Raw genomic sequence first — 22,250 nt, 5'->3', positions numbered from 1 at the left:
TTTATGGAACCACCACGGAAACTTCTACTGTTGATTAAAAATGAAATATTGCAAAATCGGTCCAGAAACCTCGAAATAATCGGTGTACATACATAAAAAAGGGCCGAATTGAGAACCACCTCCTTTTTGGAAGTTGGTTAAAAATAGGCCGCCGTGCTTTCTCTTTGCCTTGACATTTAGGGGTAATGAATATTTTGGACTACCTACTTTAATACATATTCACACAAACTCGCTATACTAAGTAATTTATTAATCAACACTTAACAATATATATACGTGTACAACTAGATCATTATTAAAGCAAATAAATAGGAGAAGATTCAGCGCCTACTTTTTTCAAACGAGAGCATAACACGATGGCAAGCTACGAATTATGCCCTTTGTACTTAAACCTATAGGTACTATTTAGGAATAGGAACTATCACAACTGGTTGGGGTGCTTGATATTTTTTGGAGCCCTTCTTTGCGAACTATCCTCGGGTGTGCTGGTGACAGGTTTGATCGTTGTAGTTTCATTTGTTTTCTTGGGGATCTCGAGTAAGTAGCTCAGGAATTCTATACCTCTTTCAGCGGTTATTACTAAGTCAGTTAGGAATCCTACATTGAACGTGCTTGCTTCGGTTGTGTTTTCTTCTGTCGTCCTGTAACGATAATAATTATACATTGAAATATTAATTTTAATTAATTGTGATAATAACAAATCAAGTATATGATAACACTATCAATCAATTAAAATAATTAAGATACTATAGATGTTATGTAAAACGCAGCGATAGGTAATGTACTTAACGGAAAACACAAAATACACAAACAAAAAAATCGTATCTCTGTTGTTAAAGTGATAAGATTTTTTTTTATTTATACATATACCTTCCAGAATATAGATGATGCCTGCGACTAAGTCCGCGTGGATTAAGGTCTTTATAAATCCCATCATTCATGGGATTCCCATGGGAACTGTTTGGTTCTCCGGAATGAAGAACTACCTACCCTATGTCTAATGCAAGCTATCTTTGTAACAAATTTCGGTGGGTAAACCATGAAAACAGACAATAAAAACAAACAATAACAGACAGACAGGCAGACACTTTCGCATTTACTACTACGACTAATATTCCTTAGTATACTAGATTTGATATATTTTTCTTGATACTTACTCTTCTGGTTCCGCGGGAGGATCCTCCATTTCCATTCCGTCTGCAGTGGATTTAAAGCAACCGATCGGGAACTCCAATTGTGCTTCTCCAAGTAATCTGGGTTCAAGCTCAAGACAACCACGAAGGCCATCTGCTGTGGGAGCGAGGTCGTTAAACTTGGCGCAGACTTGTGCGAATTTGCCGAAGACCTCTAGGCATATTGGTGCTGGGTTGGCTCCTGTATACAAAATGGTTCAATATCAGTATAAATAAAAAATTATACCTAATTCTTTAGTATAATGCGTCAAGTCATCAAAACTTTCATCTGTATTACGAAATACGTCATTATTTGTGATGATGAATTAGGTATTAGGTATTAATCAATAGGTGGAGTATATTATACTTTAACGTAAGATTTTTTACATCTTTACTACCTGTTATCTCGCAAAGCCACCATGATCCAAACTTCATAGTCGGTGATCGCTCCTCCCTGTGTTGGGGACAATACGCAGAGAAACTTTCAGCTTTTATAAAATAATGAAGGTTTGGCAGGCGCTGGCTCTATTTCTCTGTTACTCTTACAGTAAAATAAACTGACCTTGTATTTTAGAAGTATGTAGAAGATTTTTGCCGTAAGATACGTTCACCGAAAATCCTTCTTCCGGTGACACATATTTCATATGGACGCAACCTGAAAATTAAAAGAGGACTAGGTACTCATTAGCATTAGCATTAGCCCCAACGCTGGCAAAGCTAATTTCCCGATCCACAGGTTTGGGCGAACAGCGTTGGGGCCAACCTATGGAGCCGGCGTAAGAAACATTACGACTGCGTTTATTATAATATAGATAAGTATTTATAATTATAATATTATTTAGATATGTAAAATATTTATTGATTCCCATCGGAATGCTTCTGTATATTGGCTTAGCTTAATTTAACCTGTATATAGGTAGATAATAAGTCATAGGTCTTCTTACCTGGCCCACCAAGATCAACAAAGGTGATATTGAAGTCCACACAGCAAACGCAGGCCGGACCTTTGCACAAACAGTTCCTGTTTGGCTGATCATTGCGGAGCTCCGGTACATCGATCAGCTTCTTGTCACCATCCCAATCCAAGAAGTCTATAATTAGAATTAAAGTTCCTCTAAAGAAATGCATCGAAATCCTTTAAAAAAATGTTACACATTCAGACACAGGTACACGGCATAAGTCGTGCCGCCAAGCGATAAAGCGTTCCAGTACGATACTGTGTAGGAACCAAAGGGGTACGGGCAATGATATTAGAAGTCTTTTCTTCTAATATCATTGGGTACGGGTTTAATAAAAACTGCTATATCCCTTCCAGGTTAGCCCGCTTCCATCTTAGACTGCAACATTACTTACTACCAGGAGAGATTGCAGTCAAGGGCTAAGTTGTATCTCGATAAAAAAAACCGGCCAAGTGCGAGTCAGGCTCGCGCAACGAGGGTTCCGTACTACAGTCGTATATTTTATTCGACATTTTGCACGATAATTCAAAAACTATGATGCATAAAAATAAATAAAAATCTGTTTTAGAATGTACAGGTGAAGACCTTTCATATGATACCCCACTTGATATACTTAGTTATCTTACTTTGAAAATTGAAAATACTAATTATTATTAGTTCATGACCACAATTTAATTTTTTTTGTGTGATGTAACCACAAATTCACGGTTTTCAGATTTTCCCCGAATGTCTGCTATAAGACCTACCTACCTGCCAGATTTCATGATTCTAAGTCAACGGGAAGTACCTACCACAGTTTCTTGACAGACCGACAGACAGACAACAAAGTGATCCTATAAGGGTTCCGTTTTTCCTTTTGAGGTACGGATCCCTAATAACGTCATACATGAAAATATACCAGGTGGTACACTAATACTGAAGCCATGAGAACCACTTGTTATAGAAAAACCTGTATTTGTCACATAAATGCAGAAGATTCCCATCGATCCCATAATAATAATAAATAATCTATAGTAATTATGATGATATGATATTAGTAGACGTACGTTTTCTTTTTCGCTGCTGACTTATCAATTCAAATATATTTATTTTTGCTAACATAACTTTGTCAGGCTGTAACCATTGCAAATTTTTTCTGTCTTTTGAATTTTCATTTAAAAAAATACCGCTTTTTATTGTGATTGAGAGTCTCCTCTTAAAGACGACGTGTTTAGTAAACTTTACACTCATCGCGTGCTTTTTATACTTTAATCTTTTGACGTGTTCCGTCCTGCATTTTCGAAAACCTTCATTAGAACATCACCAAATCTTATAATCAACCCATCGCCAGCTCACTACAGAGCACGGATCTCGGAGAGTGAAAAGGGTTTTGGCTATAGTCTACCACGCTGGCCAAGTGCGGATTGGCAGAATCCACACACCTTTGAGAACATTGAGAGAACTCTCAGGCATGCAGGTTTCCTCACGATGTTTTCCACCGTTAAAGCAAGTGATATTTAATTACTTAAAACGCACATAACTCCGAAGAGGTGCGTGCCCTGGATCGAACCCCAGATCTCTGATTAGGAGGCGACCTACCTCACCACTAGGCTATCACAGTTCATACCTAGCCACTAGTAGGTACATACATACATAATAATTTTATGCCTTCGCGGTATTGAGATGCTTTCACATTTCACTTTCACTTGAACAGTGTCCGTCAGTCCCACTTAAAGTTAAGTGAACTCATTGTTATAAGAACTGTAAGATTATGTAACATATTTCGTTTCGTGCGATGTTTGAAGTTAAATAACAGTACCGTTCAGCATTGTAACGTTAAAAGTTTAGACTTTCTATTTACGGATATGAATGGAAGAAAAAGTTTGTTTACAAATAGTTGCTACACGAGATATTAAATACTCACGGAATACAAATTAATTACTCAGACGTAATATTAAGACGTGTACTTATTGTGCAGGAAAAAATACCAAAAATTATAACCAGGACTGGCAGAATTGCGGAAGGAAAAAAGCTAAATTTTAAATTAAATTCTTAGGTTGGTCACCCATCCATTTACTGATTTGAGTGAACGTTGCTTAACCGGCAAAATCGATTGATGAGCGCTGTTGCAACTCACCTCAGTTGCACTTACACACACATTCATCTTTACATACTCACAAAATCAAGTAACGAACAGAAAATAAATTGATATTTTTAAAAATATTCTTATAGCCTTGTTGCCAACAAAATCAATATTAAGTTGGTACGTCTTATTATTTTCTTTTATATGAAACCAATTTTACAATGTTTTCCAAATAATTATTAAAATTATAGTAAGTACATCTTTCCCAACTATTCTTCTGAAAGCTGTTGTGCATCCGTTACATTATAAAAATCATACTTTATACAAATTGTATCAGTAACAATCAACCTGTTCTAATAAATTAATTATTCAAACATTCAACGTATTGACAGGAAGTCAATCAAACCGCTTTCCAAACACAAAAGGTCTAGGATAGACTCACCTAAAATGCTGGCACCGTTAACAAGGGCGAGATAGATCACGAACAAACCAAGTGTCACTTTAAGGGACATGATGTGACACTATTTAATATTAAATAGTTTAATTCAATAAATGCGTGCAAGGCGTATAGGTAGAGGTTTGTATGGCATAGAGAGGCGGACGACGCCGAAGCCGAGTAAACACTGACGACTGGTCCTTTCCTCGGATCTCTGCCGGTTTCACCTCTCACAATAGAAGGTGAAATTTAAAATAAGGCATAACGCAGTGTAGTAATAAGTAATACCTAACATGCATCGGTAGGTGCACTGAGAAAGTAAAGCAACAAGTTCGGGTAAAGCTTTTGATAAAATTTTCCACTTGTTGACTTTCAAGTTGGATGAATTGCTGAAGAGAACTAGAGTGAGAGAACTCTCGGTTTGATCCTTTATCGACAATATATTATTATGTCAAATATAAGCTATGGTAACGTAAAATCAAAGAAAAATAGGGTTTTGTTAGAACTTTAGAAGTTCCCTAACTGTCGTGAACTGTGATTTTGCTTACATCAAAAACACTTTGCTTCATTGAGAATAGGTTACTATGACTAAAACGGCGAACATTTCAAGCAGGGCAATGGTTTTCACATTTCAATGCATACTTACTTAGTAGGCCAGTTTGCGATCTCAAAATATACCTAAAGGTGTAAAAAAAAAAAAAGGAATGCATCTTCCCTGTTCAACAGAAAATTAGAAAAAAGTCCCAAGTACATGTCCAAACGACTGGTTTCCGTGGCGTTAGAAACACACTTTGGCGAAAAACTACATGTCTCTCCCTCATTAGGAAAGCCCAGCGAAACCTGTCAGCGAAACCTGTGCGCAGTCCTAACACGTTGCGTGAAAATTTTCGCTAGTTCGGAAGTTGTATGACGTAACACAACATAATGGGTAATTATTACATCCGTGACCGCCTGGCTCCTAATAATATGGCAAAATAAAACTATTTTTAGTTCTTTTTTTGGAAAACATGTTTTAACAATTTGCGAATTCATTAGAAAGTGTGATATATCGAATAAACATGTTATTTTATTTATTTATATAAATGTCTTTATTGCTAAATAGTTTTAATGAATTGTAGCATGTAGGCAAAAACACTATCATAAAAATTATTGTAAATATATTGCTAACCAAATAAAGTATACAAATATGTACATTACCCGTTATACTTACTTAAGGCACACTTAAGGTTTCCAATGAATAGTAGCTTATGCCTGCGACTTCTTTTGCGCGGATTACACAAATTTCAAACCCGTATTTTACCCCCTTAGGGGTTGAATTTTCACAATCCTCTCTTAGCAGATGTCTACGTCATAATAGCATCTGTAGTTTGAGCAGTGCGTTGGTAGATCATTCATTCAGTTAGTTACCTTTTCCATAATTATATTATGATTGATTAGTCTAAAGCCCTACATTTCATATTGGCGATGTTTCACCTCAGAATGCACGTAAAGTCGTCAAACCTGCGTCGGATCCCTCTCCGGTCGTGTGACTAAGGATTGGATTGCCTTCCCATCGGACAATGAGATGAGAAAAGAGAGTGCACTTGCTTGCCCAAATACTTGTGCACTATAATACCTCCAGCGCAGATTTTTTTCTTTTCTTTATTGGAACACAAATAGCATTTACATTTTTACTTAGCTAGTACATTCCTAGATAGTACATACGCCTATTAAGTGTTCACTTATTTACATTATATCTATTGAATTTTGTGCGGGAGTTAGTAGGTTAGTAATTAAATTACAAGGAGTTAGTACGTTATGAAGTGGTTACAAATAAAGTATATCATTCTAATCATGCCTAGTCTAGAGCTATACCTACATATTCTGTAATTATTTTAACTTTTTTAGTTCAGCTATAAATTTACCAATTTTGTGATGAAATTGATGTAAGTGTACATATTTCTTATTATATTTATCGTATGTTCTCACATGATAGCTAATCTCTGTGCGGATGGGCCGCCATGACCGAAATTAGGTTGGGAGGACCTTATTTTTCGGCGTGGTTGCTTAGATATTTAGCGAATTTTGCTAGAAATTTTATAAGATTGTTTTGTCGGTGCATTCTTTGTATGTTGCTAATTATCCGTACATACTATACAGCCAAGTGCATCGCGCTCCACTGGCCCAGATCGAGGTCAACAAACTGGTGGATTGAAATGTATTTAGATCTAGCTTTTACTATAGTCTAGGCTGGGATTGAACCTGTTTATGACATTAGTATGTCACTTGGTTTGTGAGCTTGTTCCCGAGCTAAGTATCGTTCCTAGTTCCTAGGACTGATACCTGCTTTCTACACATAAACTATAGAGCAGTCGAGTGGAGACCCTTAATTATTTTTGTCTAAAGTACCTTGAAGTAGGTAAAAGGATGTTACTACATACGGTAATTTTAATCAAAATTTTTAATAAGTACCTATACAATTCGAATGTGCAGGCCATGCGTATATTTGAAATGTGAAAATTATAATTCTTTCTTTATTGTTCTGCTTCTTTTTCATACAGGTAAGATGTACTAAGAAAAAAATTGTTTGAATATATACTACAGTACAAAACGTTAAACCTTTTTCCTTATGAAAGTGAGACACTTATTTAAAATCATTGGCAATATTACTTATACAAATGTATTTTAGATAATATATTATTATTATCATTGATGCATTTACTTTCCATTTCAATGTTTTTAAGAGAGGCAAATGTCCGCCGGGTAGCATATGTAATATTTAACGCCTACCAGTCACGATTACAGGTTTTCGAGCTCTAAAAAATAAACAAGCGCGCAGACGTCGACTTTCTCCGTGTAGAAAGTGACCCTGTCGGTGCGCAGGCGCTGCATAGGTGGATGTGATACGCGCGATTTGTATTGGCCTACTACGCACGAGCGGGAGCTTCGGGGCTCAATATTCCAGTATTGAACAACTTGCAATCGAGTAGATTAGTAGGGTAGGAAGGTTGATGATGATCATCAACATTATCAACCCATTGCCGGCCCACTACTGACACGGGTCTCCTCTTAGAATGAGAAGGGTTTAGGCCATAGTCTGCCACGCTGCAGCTGGCTCAATGTGGACTCAGATTTCACACACCTTTGAGAACATTATGGAGAACTCTCAGGCATGCAGGTTTCCTTAAAACGCACATAACTACGAAAAGTTAGAGTTGCGTGTCCAAAATCGAACTCCCGACCTCCCGAAAAGAAGGCGTGTTAACCACTTGACTATCACCCCTTAGATTAGTAGGGCTGATTAGATAATTACCTTACAGTCAAACTAATCTTTTTAGGTGTGTTTAAAATAAATAAATAAGTATAATCGTAATATCGCTTCTTTTAAAAATTGGTTACCAAGATCGAATCAATCGCATAAATGAATTTATTGATATGGACGTTACTCCTGTAACGAATGTACAATTTCTACAATCTCAGTTGTTACGATTGGCTGCATTTAGTGTGCTCTTGCTGTAACAGTGAATTTCAGCCGTCATAGTCAACAATAAACAATAATATGCTTAAGTTCACTATATCATTAGGAAGTTCAAGACTCCAGTGTAGGCCGCACATCCAATTGACTTATCATATTTTTACTTGTCTTTTTAAATAAGAAGCCATTTCACATTGACCACAGTATATCCGAGATCAACGCACTTTAAGCGAATGTTCTAGAAAACATTTTCCTCTTAGTCATAGAACTATGAATTTTAAAGAAAAATTCATATATAAAGATTAAAAATAGGAAAGTACGAAACATTTAATTATAATTTGGAATACTAGCAATAATTTAATTATTCTTTAGCTACAATTTCCGTATATTTTTCCTGTCCAAAGTGCATGGAACTGAATACTACAAAGGCGGCCAAGAGCGTCTCTACTTTCACCCGTCCTTCACACATCTTTTATGAGCGAAAGAGACGGATGGTGTTTTCCTTTCTCGTATACGTCATTTCACATTTCTCCGGTTTGTTTGAAGTGGCTATATGAAATCAGTGTCGTTGTTACATTGGTATCGTTCGTTTAGGGCTGGCGTGTGATTTCTAATAATTATAATTTAATTGACTGTGAACAGCCAAAGAGGTGTGACAGCGGTAGCCGATCGATCTAGTATCGATTTTATTACAGACAAGCAAAAGAAGTCAATTTACAAGGTAAGTGTTACCAGTTTAGTTTGATTTTATATAAGTTTCCTTTCATATGTATGTATAAGTAATATTGCGTTATGTTGTTATATATGAAAATACAGGAAAATATTTCCTCTGGCCTACTAGATTATAGTATATAAAACTATTATAGCAAGTTAATTTTTTTCATTTCAAAGCGCTCGGTACTCGTAGTTAATAGTGTGCAGGCAAAAGACTTCACCGCGCCTACAGTGCCAGATTTTTAAACGTAACAATTATGACATCTTTTTTGTTCTATTAAACTAGGAACCTTGGATATCTCTATGCTAGGAACTCATTATAGAGGGAAAAACCACAATTACCTATAACCTAATACTTTAATTTAAATGCATAACGTATGTTTATTTATGATTTTCTCTTAGTTATGCAACCCGTTCAGTTGCATAAGTTTTTCTGCGAATTTTCCTGTAAATAAGTAAAACAGTAACACACATCACTTAACCATTTATTATCGAATAAAATAAGTATTTAATTATAAAAGGATACAAAAATAGTCACTTAACTATATGCGGTATGCGTGAAATCATATTCGCTCTATTATACTGATACCTACTTCAACTTTGAGTATTACTATTATTTTGTATCTAAGCTAAACAATTTTTAAACTTTAAACATCAAATACCATCATCTAAATATATAAAAGGATTGACTGATTGACTGATATCTATCAACGCACAGCTCAAACTACTGGACGGATCGGGCTGAAATTTGGCATGCAGATAGCTATTTTGACTTAGGTATCCGCTAAGAAGGATTTTTGAAATTCAACCCCTAAGGGGGTGAAATAGGGGTTGAAATTTGTGTAGTCCATGCGAAGTCGCGAGCATAAGCTAGTTAAATATAAAAGAGAGTTTTTTGCCGGTTCTTGTCGGTAGGAAAGGTATTACGAGCCAGTGGTTGATTTTATGACGATTCAATTTCGATTACGAAGGAGCTTGTTAATAGTTTATTTGAATAAAAAATTCTTTCTATTCTATGCTATAGGCTTAACAAAAAGTTGTATTTCACAGGTACTTTTCTTGTATTTCCAGGACGGAGTACGAGTTCAACATGAAGCTCTCCTTAGTGTTTGAGCTTCTGTTAATATTTGGTGTTATTAGCATTTGCAGCCTCTAAAAATATCGGTAAGTGAAGTAGAATATGAATAGATTTTTTTTTTAGTTACCTACAAAAGAGTGATTAATTAAGTACGTTAGTTTGGACTACTTACGATATTATGTGAATGTAACATCCTATAAGTATGTTGTAAAACATTCAGTTCGTGGATGATTCACGCTACAAAATGTGAATAGTAACAACCGACAGGGTGTAGTATAGATTACTTTAAGTACAAAACTGGACTAGGTACCTACCTACTACTGAATTATTAGATGTTGACTGTGTGTGTGCTGTTGATTAAACATTATTACCATACTAGCTGATCCCGCGACTTCATCCGCGTGGATTTAGGTTTTTTAAAATCCCGTGGGAACTCTTTAATTTTCCGGGATAAAACATAGCCCTAGTCGTTTTCCAAAGTCTTTAACTATACATAATCAAAAAAATAACGTCGATGCGTGCTCCGTTGTGACGTGATTGAAGGACAAACCAACAAACAAACACACTTTCGCATTTATAACATGGGTACTGGGTAGTGATAATCAAAAATTCTTATCTCTCTTTAGTGATTCGAAAACATGATTTATGGGGTGTTGTGCCTATAGTCTAGTCTAGGTAATCTTTTGAAATAATCATAGAGAGAATTGATACTAGACAAAGTATTTTGGTTTTCCTTGACATCGACAAAAATTATTTCGAAATTGGATGAAATAACCTTGGGCGATAAATATTGCGAGTCTTTAAATATCTTTTAGTGTCTCAATGTGCCAAGAATTATAAATATATCAGATTATCTACTTGTATAGAGACATAAAGTAGCGAATAGTTACAATACAATAATCTTTATTATGAAGATAGCGCATTCGTAGATCGCGAAAAAATGTCCGCATTATTTAGTCCGATAAATTCGATCAATATACAATAGTATCTTCCGTGAAAAGCGGAATATAAAACATTCTATTAGTGTGTGTTGAAACACGAAGTGTTCTAATTTATTAACGATCTAGCGTGACACTATAAAAAGTATTTTAATTTTAATAAGTTTATGAATTAAATCTAAATATATAAAAGGAAAAGCTGACTGACTGACTGACTGATTTATCAACGCACACGTCAAACTGCAGGATGGATCGGACTAAATTTTGGAATGCAGGTGTGTACATTGACGTACACAACTGCTAAGAAAGGGTTTTTGAAAATTCAACCCCTAAGGGGGTAAAATAGAAGGCGCGGTAATCATCAGTTACTTAGTCTGAAGATAGTATGCATCCCGGAGACGTATATAGATTACTTTTATCCTGGATAATTAAAAGCTAGTGATTTCACTCAAGCTGAAAACTATGTCTAGATATTTTATTTATTTCTCAATCTATCTGAACTTTACATTACAGGAAAATCAGAAAAAACAACAAGAAGGGTATTCAAAAGCAAAACGATGACATAAAAAATAGAAGACAACAGTATTAATAGGTTCTGCAAGTGTTCTGAGGCCTACTGCAACTGTTGGCCGAGATTTTGCCGTTCCTTTAGTCAATTGAACGGCCAGGTAAGTGATATAATGACTTTTCTTTTCCTCCGACCAACTATCCAACCTATTTACCCGGGATATAATAAGTATAAGGCATAGGTGTGCGCGCAATCACAGCTGGTGCATTCCATATTTCTCACTCCCATAATCCGATGACTGTGCTGTGATAGCCTAATGGCTAGGACGTCTGCTTTCTAATCGGAGGTCGGGGGTTCGATCCCGGCCACGCACCTCTAACTTTTCGGAGTTATGTGCGTTTCTATTAATTAAATATCACTTGCTTTAACGGTGAAGGAAAACATCGTGAGGAAACCTGCATGCCTGAGAGTTTTCCATTATGTTCTCAAAGGTGTGTGAAGTCTAACAATCTGCACATGGCCAGCGTGGTAGACTATGGCCAAAACCCTTCTCACTCTGAGAGGACACCCGTGCTCTGTAGTGAGCCGATGATGATCATGATAATCCGATGAGATGCCAATCCGACACGACTGGAGAGATATCATCACGACACGCACGACATTACGTGTTCTTCGAGGTACAGGACCCACGGACTGCTACTGAGAATAATTTTCCTAACAAAAACATAATAACTTTTATTTGGTCCGACCCTGGAGTCGAACCAGGGACCTGAGCTCGACACCCCCCAATAGTTAGCCACTTGAAAACACGTAGTAAGTAGGTATGCAATACCCAATTAACTGTTTATCCAATATCGATGTATCAATAAAATGTTTAAAAATTAATTCAATAAAGGTAGCAGGATATCACACAATAAAAATTGTTGTGATATCCTGATATTGATGGTTGTGATTGTATTGACACAAGTACAACTACATATTTTAAAGAGTCTGAGATAGGTATCGAAGTAAAGAAAAAATTGTAATAATTTCCTTTTTAACGAATTAATTTCTTATCTAGAAGTAATTAATTAATATTTTTCAGGATGTGCTTCGCTAATGTACTTAAGTGGCGATAAAATGGCCGTATCATTGAGCTTCGGTATAAAGTCATCACCAATCGGACACTTTCTAGTATGTATGATTAAATATTAGGTATTAATTTAAACTTTGTTGAGCTGTAACCAAATTGTCACATAATTTACTATTCTTGGTGTTTCACAGGTCGCAAACCAAGTCCTGTTTGCATGCCTCTACCCGGAGGTATATCAAAGTTCTGTGGACGAGTATATAACATAGCGAGAGCAGGAGAAGAGTTTAGAGCCTGTCTCGGCTTGGAACTCAAGCTAAGAATACTGTTGAAGCAGCAGTAAGAGTATCCTGTTTCAAGTTCGGTCCTAGAGGTGTCATTCTGAGCCAGCTGATCCGCTGCCGTTAGTGCCTCAGGATGAAAAGGATGCAGATGACGATGACGAAGACGACGACGACGACGATGATGACGTCGTTGATTTTGGTATCGACGCAGATGACGATGATGACGACGATGATGATGATGAGGAAGAAGCCGATGATGATGACGAAGGTGATGATGGTAAATAATTTATGTTAAATTTAAAATGTTAACATTAAACTTACAGTAAACAGTCCATTATTACATTTTAAAATAAAATGCCCCGCCTTAACAACCTGGCTGATTTTTTGCGTAAAAAATGACTTCAGTCGCCGGAATTTACCACGATGAAACAAGATCTTATTTGTAATAGACTTCATAAACCCAGGGTTACTACGGCAAAAGGGAAAATTTTGTAACACTCGATAAAAAGGACGTACATGTGCCGCTTGGATTCAATATTTCATCCATTCTAAATCCTAATATAGTAATAATTGTTTCACGATAAGTATTTGCACAAATAAAGAAGTGAGGTACAATTACAATATGTAAAGCTTTGTCATTTATTTTTCAGGTGGCCTCGACGCAGTCAACGACGTAGACAGCGCTGACTACACAGGATTCAGTCTTCTCGGAGAAGATTTATTAGGAGGCCTATTCGGTTCAACTGGTGGCAAAAACCGATAAGAATAGAATAAACAAGCACCATTTACAACTACCCCGACGAGACGTCCGCGTCCCGTCCGTAGACCTGTCAGACCTGTTAGACCAGCTACAACACTTAGGCCATATGTTACAAGGATTACTACAATTAGAGTTCGGACCGGTCAACCGTAGACCTACACGCAGGCCACTAAGAAGACCAACTACTACTATACGACCACCAATAAGTGATTCTTCCGTTAAGGCAGATGAAAGTGCTACAGTTTCAACGATTTCTACAACCATGGCACCTTTGGCATCCGTGACCACGGAAGTTAAAGCTCCTTCAATTGAAATGCAAGAAAACGCTGAAAGTGAGACTCATCAGGTAATACCTATAACTGAAAAACTTTTACCAATTTCGGAATTAACGACGCCTAAAAGTGATACAACGTTTGAAGATTCAGGTTTAGAAATGTCCTTAGCACATATAACTGACCAACTTTCTCTTAATATTATGCCAGTTACTCAATTAGTACCAACAGAGGAAGTAAAAGATAGTCATGTAAAAGTCACAACGGAACAAGAGATGAATTATGAAAAAATCGAAACAATAACTTCGAAGCCACACTCAACAATTCCCTTTGCGACGACAGTTGATGATGATGAAAATGAAGAAACAGTACAAATAGTCCAAACTCTGGATTCTCCTGAAGAGCATGCTGCTGATAGCGAAAATGTAGTCGATGAAACTAGATCACACCATGAATCAAATCATCATTATGAAGGGCTTTCTCTGCCAAAGAAAAAGCATAGAGGAGGAAATTTCAATTTAGATGATTTAGATGTTCTTGATTTAACTGGTATTGGAGAAAGTGTTGGCCATCAACTAGGAATTTTCGGTAGGCATAAACGGCAAAATAAAAATAAAGTTGTCAAACCTCACAACATGAGAGGTTTTAACGATTATGATGATATTCTTGGATTGGAAGCTTTAAGTGAATCGATCGCTTTTCCCGATATCGACGATCTTAGCAGAAAAGACAGAAGAAGACAAAACAAAATGATGAAAGGTTTATGGCCTCAGTGATTGTAAATCATTCCTAGTTGTAATTCTTAGCTTAATATTTATTTATTTATTTCTACACTTTAAATTGTAAATAGTAATCTTACGTAAAATGTTAACATTTAAAGACATTAAATAATCATAAAATATTTGGCAGTTTCATTGAATTTATTGTAATCACAAAGAGCAGAAAGTTTCAAGATTATAATATATTACTAAGCTACTTTCTAAGATTGCGAAAATCCAAATTTAAAAAACATAAGGTATATTTTATGAGCTATATTGTATGAGCAAAGCCAGTGAAGCAAAGCTTTTATTTCAATTAGTTCGTACAAATAAAAGGCCATAATTGTCGAGCTCTCTGGCGCGGTGGTGAGCGCTGTGGTCTTATACGGTTCCGGTTCAATCCCCGGCAGGGCTAATTTGGGAATTTATAATTTCAAAATTGTCTCGAGGCGTTTGTGCACTCATCCGTGATTTTATGGATCCGTGAAAAAAATACAAATCGAATGTACGTATTTGTATGACGGCCACTTAGAAGAATCACGGATACGAACTGAATACGGATGAGTACACAAGCACCCTTTGGTCTAGTCTAGTGGGAGGCTTCCACCTGCAAAGCCGTACCGCCAATAGTAATTTACCGTTCTGGAACTATGCCGTGTAGAAACTGAAGATGTAGCTGTATGGGTTAAATAAAACTGACATACCTATACCCCTTCCAAGTTAGAATGTTTCCATCTTAGACTGCATTATTACTTACAACTAGGTGAGATCGCAGTCAAGGGATAACTTGTAATGAAATTTTTCACAAAATTGACACTTTGGTTTTTGAAAAAGTATGTATGTGTATGTATGTATCTACGACATGTCTGCAATTACTTAATAAGCAAAAAAATGGGGCAAGTTGAAGCCTAAGGTAGTTTACTTTGCCTAAGGGCGGTTATACTCTCATCCGATCCGAGTCCCCGAAAACACGTTCCAAAGTAGTCAGAAAGTTTATGACATAATTAATGACGTAAATATTTTTTATATCCGTATTTTCACGGATTCATCAGGCATCCAATGATCGGCTTTAAATAAAGTGGAATATGTCCGTTGCCCCAGAGGGAAGGCATAGGATTGAATGACGATGAATAAGCTCTATGTCAATAATAAATATTACTTGTTAATATGTTTAAAAAGTAATAACTGGTTTGCTTACAATATCAATGAATTTAAGGAAAAATAGATGTCTTAGTGCCCATTTCATACCCTAGTTAAATAAGTTTTTCATGTAAGAATAAAATAACTATAGAGATGTAGTAGTCAAAACCAGTAGGAATGAGAAGCCCTTCCGCTTGAAAAATTACTGCTTTACAAATATCCGATCGCCATTTTACCGCTTCTAACGATATCCTACAAGAGTTTCATAACAAACTTCATGAGCATTTAAATATCCGCAATCGTTTGCATAATTTTCGGAAGTGATGAATCTGTTTTGGTAACTGCCTGTTTATTTATATAAGTCTACAACAAAGTCACTAATAGTAACTTACATTCAACTTGCGTTCCCAATTCTGAAAGTAGGAATCGATACTGCCATTTAAAGTGACTACTTTCTCCAGACCGAACATTAAAATTTAAAACTTGTTTACCATGCTCATTGGCCGTGCAGCTCAAGCCAGGCTAGGAACTTTGTAACTGGACAGCAGTTAAATAGATGGTAGTTTCATGCTTCACCAACAATTTCAACTGGTAAGCCAGGCGAAGCTGTTGTAAAAGTAATTGTGAATTAATATACAATGTCTTTACACCTTAAACTGCTGTCAATATTAATTAGTATACACTTTCATTCCTTTTGTTTTGCTAGGCATGGTACGTATTGTTATCCGTAAAAACAGAATACAATATTGAAGTGCTTACTCATGCAGAAATATATATTGTTTAACGCTTTCTAACTATACCTAATAATATTTCAGGCGAATTTATAACCAAAATTGATAGGCCTTACGGCATTTTAAATGTTAAAGTGCCACAAGCACTTTGGCAGCAAGCTTTAAATCCAACACCGGTTCTTAAGTCTCCTGTAACTATTACTGTGCCTATACATGTGGCAGCAGAGGAAGAAAATGAAGTCGAAGAAAATGAAATTGAAAATGTAGTGAATGATGGCACTGAAGTTAGCGTATCTGTAGACAACACTTTGATAAACGATGAGCCAGTTACTTCAGTAACAGTGGCACCTGTGACTACAGTTTCTCCATCACCAGTTCTTCAAGATGGACTTCCAGAACAACCAGTGCAAGAAGTAACTGGCCAAGTAATAAGATTCCCTTGTACGTGTAACGATGGTCAGTGTGGATGCTGTACAGGAGCGATGATGGAACGCTTCAGAATGAAAGCTTGCGGAAATATATCTTTTGTACCGGAAGATTTTGTATTCGATGTTAAATTAACTATGAATAATAATACAGTCGTCCGGCGTAGAGTGTCAGGTAACAATTCACTTCTTAAGTATTTGCAAACATTACTAACTACTTCAATGAAATTATCATTAAAATTTAATATTTCAGCTAGCGATCCCCCGCCAATTTGCTTTAATCCCAGGAGAGCCCCATTTGTCAGAGTTTGTGCAGAAATTAGCAACATTCGAATCAGAAATGGAAATGCATTCGCTTGTCTAGACATTAATGCAGATATTGCTAGTTTCCCTGTTTACTCGGCTTCGTTTAGATGTTTTGGGTAAGATTATTAAAATTGAATGTATAAGTATTTATGTAAGAATCAGTTTAGTCTATTACTTAATATAATTTTTATACTCTTTTCTACGTATGGCATCTATCTAAACAGTTATTTTGTTTATTTCAAGATTGGGATTGTCTGGTGTACAAACTGGTTTAAAACCGAAACCAGTATCTTCGGGTCCAAAACCAGTGAACTTATTTGGAAGTGGCAATACTAACAATGATGGAACCATCTTAAATGCCGCTGGTCAAATACTTACTGGTGGTGGTAATGGAAATGGACTGTTTGGAGTTCCCCAAGGGGGACTTTTTGGGGGAGGTGGCGGGCCATTTGACGCTATTGGAGATGCAGTGGGGGATCTAATACAATGAAGAGAATTTGATATTGACAATAAGAAAAATGTTGTAGTGTAATTAATTAGACTGTTAGTCTTAGTAATTTATTTATTTAACTGTAATTTAAAAATAATTTATTAAAGATTTCTTTTCGCGATCTTTGTGTCATTTAAGAGAAGGAACAAAGGTTTTTGCGGAAACTTTCTCACCAGTGTGTCGGGGTATATATAAATAACGAATGTAAAACATAAAAATTCATGGAGTAGCTTGATATAACTGGAACAAACGTGCCTATTTATTTATAAAAGCCTCTATCAAAGTCACTAATAGCAACTTATATTCAACTTGCGTTCCCAATTCCGAAAGTAGGAATAGATGCTGCCATTTAAAGTGACCTACCTACTTTCTCCAGGCCGTATATTATTATTTATTAACTTGTTTGCCATGTTGATTGGCTGTGCAGCTCAAGCCAGACTAGGAACTTTGTAACTGTAAAGCAGTTAAATAGATTGTAGTTTCATGTTTCACCAACAATTTTAACTTGTAAGACAGGTGAAGCAGTTGTAAAAGTAATTGTGAATTATTTTACAATGACTTTTCATCTTACATTGCTGTCAATATTAATTAGTATACTTTGTTTTGCTAGACATGGTACGTATTGTTATCCGTAAAACAAAATAAACTATTAAAGTGTTTACTCATACAGAAATATATATAACCTGATTTACCTTTAACTAATAATATTTCAGGCAAATTTATAACTACGACTGATAGGCCTTACAGCATTTTAAATATTCAAGAGCCACAAGCACTTTGGCAGCAAGCTTTAAATCCAACACTAGTTCTTAAATCTCCTGTAACTGGGCCTACACCATATGTGGCTGCAGAGCAAGAAAATGAAGTCGAAGAAAATGAAATTGAAAATGTTGTGAATGATGGCACTGCAGATGTCAGCGTATCTGAAGACAGCACTTTGATATACGACAAGCCTGTTACTTCGGTAACAGGGACACCTGTGACTACAATTTCTCCATCGCCAGTTCTTCAACAGGGACTCTCAGAACATCTAGTCCCAGAAGTAACTGTTCAAGTAATAAGATGCGGAAATAATATATCTCTTGCATCGGAAGATTTTGTATTCGATGTTAGATTAACAGACTATGAACAATAACACTGTACTCCGGCGTAGAGTTTCAGGTAACAATTCACTTGATTCTTGTTCTTTTCATTGCCTCAAACTTTTCTCAAGGAAACATCACTACTTCATTAAAATTTGACATTTCAGCTAGTAATCCCCCGCCAATTTGCTTTAATCCCAGGAGAGCCCCATTTGTCAGAGTTTGTGCAAAGATTTCTCCTGAAGTGCAAATGCATTCGCTTGTCTAGATATTGTTGCAGATATTGATAATTGCCCTATTTACTCAGCTTCGTTTAGGTGTTTTGGGTAAGATTTTATTAAAATCAAATATATATTAAATACGTTCAAACTAACACTTAAAACAATTTTTCTATTTTTTCTATTATGAAATATATTTAAACAGTTATTTTGTTTGTTTCAAGATGGAATTTGGTTTAAAATTAAAACCAACGTTTTCGAGTACAAAACCAGTGTACTTATTCGGAAGTGGCAATACTAACAACGATGGAACCATCTTAGATGCAGCTGGTCAAACACTGATCGGTGGTAGTAATGGAAACGGATTGTTTGGAGTTCCCCAAGGGGGATCTTTGGAGGAGGTGGCGGGCCATTAAACGCTATTGGAGATGCAAACGCTATTGATAATAATAAAATATTGTAATGTAATTCAATAGACTAGTAGTTTATTTATTTAACTATAGTTTAAAAATAATTTATTAATATTTTATTTCTATGATCCTTGTGTCGAGAAGGTACAAAGCCTTTGCGGGAAGTTTCTCAACAGTGTGTCGGGGCATATAAAAACGGATGTAAAAGGTAAACATTCGTAGAGTGGCTTGATATAACCGGAACGAACGTGTAAGGAAAAATTAAAAGATTAAACAAAACATAAACGCATATAAACAAGCTCATTATGTGAAAGTGGTAAATCCCGTGATGATCAGATCTCGCTATCACCATTGAACCGGTTCAAAGTTAAGGCGAATTGGGCCGACTGTATTACTCGCACAACCGGCATTGGCGTAGCTTCGTTGCATTAGACTATAGAAATGTACATCAAGTTTTTTATATTTGTTGAAGTGACATTGTTCTTTAGCCCTGTTTGTGGAAACGGTGAGCCATTTGTGAAATTTTCGCACTTTTGAATGTTTATTTTTTATTACTGCGATTTATTTTCAATATAATAATATGAGTCATTCAAGCGCATTATATTTTATATACTTATGTAGTGCATGTTAGAATGCGGATGGAATTGGTTTATAATTGGTTTATAATAGAGCCTCAATAGCTCAACGGGTAAAGGAGTGGACTGAAAGCCGAAAGGTCGACGGTTCAAACCCCGCCCGTTGCACTATTATTGTCGTACCTACTCCTAGCACAAGTTTGACGCTTAGTTGGAGAGGAAAGGGGAATATTAGTCATTTAACATGGCTAATATTCTTTAAAAAAAAGTAGTACTGTAATTTTTTGAATAAGTAGATATATGTACTTAATACGCAAAAAATCACTTCTCACGCGCTATTTTAACTTTTGTGTCCATGTCAAAAGTAGGTACGATTTTAGTCCTGAATTTTATTGAATCGTACTTTTGACATGAAAGTTACTGAAATACTAAGAATAAAGGTCCTGTAGAGTTAAAATGGCGCGTGGGAAGTAATTTTTACGTACTATAAGTAGGTACCTAATATTTTATTAAAACACGTAAAAGGTATGTATATTTAGCTTATGCGTTCGACTTCGTCCGCGTGGACTACAAAAATTTCCAACCCCTATTTCACCCCCTTAGTGGTCGAATTTTTAAAAATCCTTTCTTAGCGGATGTCTGCGTCATAATAATTATTATCTGTCTGCGTGAAAATTTTCAGCCCGATCCGTCCAGCAGTTTGAGCTATGCGTTGATAGATCAGTCAGTCACCTTTTCCTTTTATATATTTAGATATACAAAAATAATTATACTTCTTTACAGTACTAACCTTCAATAATGTGAATACTACCAGCTTTGATAGGCTAATTGGCATCGAATTACCAGACAGTCCCTTACTGTTGCTCGACCGATTAAACTGGAGGCGTATCTCAAATATTTCCCCCTATGCAAGACAAAATCAGGGAGGCGAAGAACAAAACTCGACGTCATCAAGAAGATGCACATGTAATCTTGGCGTTTGCAAATGTTGCACGGGCTTTCTGATGGATTTGTTCAATCAAAAAGCTTGCATGAAGGTCACTTATCATCCAGGCGACTTTGCTTTTGATGTTGCGATGTCTTTCAATGATAGAATTCTTTACGAAAATTCTATTTCAGGTATGTAAGATACGCATTACTTTGAATGAAGAAACATTTATTGTTATTTAATTACTTAATAAAAGTTGTTACGTGTTTACAGGAAAAAACCCAAGACCGATATGCATAAATCCACCAAGATTGACGAATTTAAAAGTTTGCGCGCAATTTTATAACGTATTCTTTCCCGGAAGGAACTTTCACTTTTGTTTAGCAATGAACGGAAAATGGCGATCGCTCCAATTGTTTAACTTTGCATTTGATTGCTTACGGTAAGTATTATCAACATGCGACTTAACCCTTGTCATTCGTAGAGGAGACCCCCGTGCTCAGTAGTGGGCCGGCGATGTATTGATTAATGGTGATGATGATGCAACTTAAGTATAAAACAGGAGAAGAAGTCAGGACCTAAGCGGTATTGTAATTTTTAATATACTTAAGGTAGCATGGATCTGTACTGAAACAGACTTATGAGAAAAACACTGTAATATTACATATCAAATTAATTACTTACCTACTTACTATTTTTTGTAGTTTATTAAAAAGAAGCATTTTTCGAACAAATTTCGGGAATAAACTCAAGAAACCAATTGATGGGGTTAAAATTGCATAACGGGTATACAATAATTAATGATTTTGTTTGTTTCATATAGTATGGGTGCAAATGGCATAGCTATGGTGAGCCCTGAAGAAAATGGTGGAATAACAGTTCCTAATCCCCAAGGCGGAGTTGACGCTGTTATTGACGCAGGGGAAGACGACATAGAAGAATATGACGAGTCTAATATAGTGCGGTCACTCTTAGAAATATTCGATGAAGATTAATATTAATTAATTTATTTAGTTATGATATTTAAGATAACATCTCATAAGATTATTTATTACTAATTTTGTAAACGATACGGTCCATCGCCATTTATGATCGTCAATTCGAATAATTACTTAAGTAGGTTTGTACAATTATGAGAATTTTTTGCAAAATTTTATGTGGTTGGAAAATATCAAACAAACTTGGAATATGTTTTAATACATCACTCTGATCTCCGTTCCCTAGCTTTTAATTTAATGTATTGTCATGTCAATACTACTGGCAGCAAAGAAAGCTAGCCTCATGGCCTCATTCGAAGACTTTGATCAAAAGGGCTCGTGTCTGATTTATACGATTGACTAATGATCGACTATAGATTGTAGCTTTGGATGAAATATAATGGCCAGATCGAACCTTGTAGTCATTTATTTCCCATTACTGTCTCTCCTATAAGTACGTTTTCTAAACGAAAGAGAAAATGGTCTGTCCACTCCAGCAAAAAT

The 22,250-nt window shown here is 36.0% G+C and overlaps 3 protein-coding genes across 3 annotated transcripts; 2 read left to right on the top strand and 1 right to left on the bottom strand.

Moving 5' to 3' along the window:
* Nucleotides 1–248: 248 nt before the first annotated feature.
* Nucleotides 249–4,789, bottom strand: LOC117991768 (uncharacterized). The gene is made up of 5 exons (XM_034979375.2): nucleotides 4,636–4,789; nucleotides 2,117–2,263; nucleotides 1,735–1,827; nucleotides 1,158–1,374; nucleotides 249–641 (listed from the first exon to the last, which is right to left on the bottom strand). The coding sequence occupies exons 1-5, from the start codon at nucleotides 4,703–4,705 to the stop codon at nucleotides 422–424; spliced, it is 747 nt and encodes a 248-aa protein (XP_034835266.1). The 5' UTR covers nucleotides 4,706–4,789; the 3' UTR covers nucleotides 249–421.
* A 5,098-nt stretch (nucleotides 4,790–9,887) lies between these two features.
* On the top strand, nucleotides 9,888–14,553 carry LOC117991758 (uncharacterized). The gene is given in 11 exon segments (XM_069508123.1): nucleotides 9,888–9,926; nucleotides 9,928–9,965; nucleotides 11,327–11,378; nucleotides 11,380–11,485; nucleotides 12,382–12,462; nucleotides 12,465–12,494; nucleotides 12,585–12,698; nucleotides 12,701–12,766; nucleotides 12,769–12,951; nucleotides 13,325–13,572; nucleotides 13,574–14,553. Coding segments are annotated over 11 exon segments (1,866 nt in total). The 3' UTR covers nucleotides 14,483–14,553.
* A 1,607-nt stretch (nucleotides 14,554–16,160) lies between these two features.
* Nucleotides 16,161–21,764, top strand: LOC117990167 (uncharacterized). Its single transcript, XM_069505083.1, has 9 exons — nucleotides 16,161–16,195; nucleotides 16,445–16,935; nucleotides 17,014–17,182; nucleotides 17,310–17,554; nucleotides 18,270–18,610; nucleotides 19,411–19,474; nucleotides 20,625–20,960; nucleotides 21,043–21,211; nucleotides 21,593–21,764. The coding sequence occupies exons 1-9, from the start codon at nucleotides 16,161–16,163 to the stop codon at nucleotides 21,762–21,764; spliced, it is 2,022 nt and encodes a 673-aa protein (XP_069361184.1).
* Nucleotides 21,765–22,250: the final 486 nt, after the last annotated feature.

This window comes from Maniola hyperantus, chromosome 2, assembly GCF_902806685.2.
Source record: "Maniola hyperantus chromosome 2, iAphHyp1.2, whole genome shotgun sequence".
Taxonomy (NCBI): domain Eukaryota; kingdom Metazoa; phylum Arthropoda; class Insecta; order Lepidoptera; family Nymphalidae; genus Maniola; species Maniola hyperantus.
The sequence above is the reverse complement of the archived record's forward strand: the minus strand, read 5'-3'. Positions and strand labels throughout refer to the sequence as shown.

Excerpts from the sequence above, each read along its gene's own strand:
- LOC117991768 (XM_034979375.2), bottom strand. The coding sequence starts at position 4,705 with ATGTCCCTTAAAGTGACACTTGGTTTGTTCGTGATCTATCTCGCCCTT. Across the intron at positions 2,264-4,635 it reads TAACGGTGCCAGCATTTTAG|ACTTCTTGGATTGGGATGGT; the intron begins GTGAGTCTATCC and ends TTCTAATTATAG. Across the intron at positions 1,828-2,116 it reads TGTTGATCTTGGTGGGCCAG|GTTGCGTCCATATGAAATAT; the intron begins GTAAGAAGACCT and ends TTTAATTTTCAG.
- LOC117990167 (XM_069505083.1), top strand. The coding sequence starts at position 16,161 with ATGGTAGTTTCATGCTTCACCAACAATTTCAACTG. Across the intron at positions 16,196-16,444 it reads TTCACCAACAATTTCAACTG|GCCTTACGGCATTTTAAATG; the intron begins GTAAGCCAGGCG and ends CAAAATTGATAG. Across the intron at positions 18,611-19,410 it reads TCCCAGAAGTAACTGTTCAA|GTACAAAGCCTTTGCGGGAA; the intron begins GTAATAAGATGC and ends TGTGTCGAGAAG.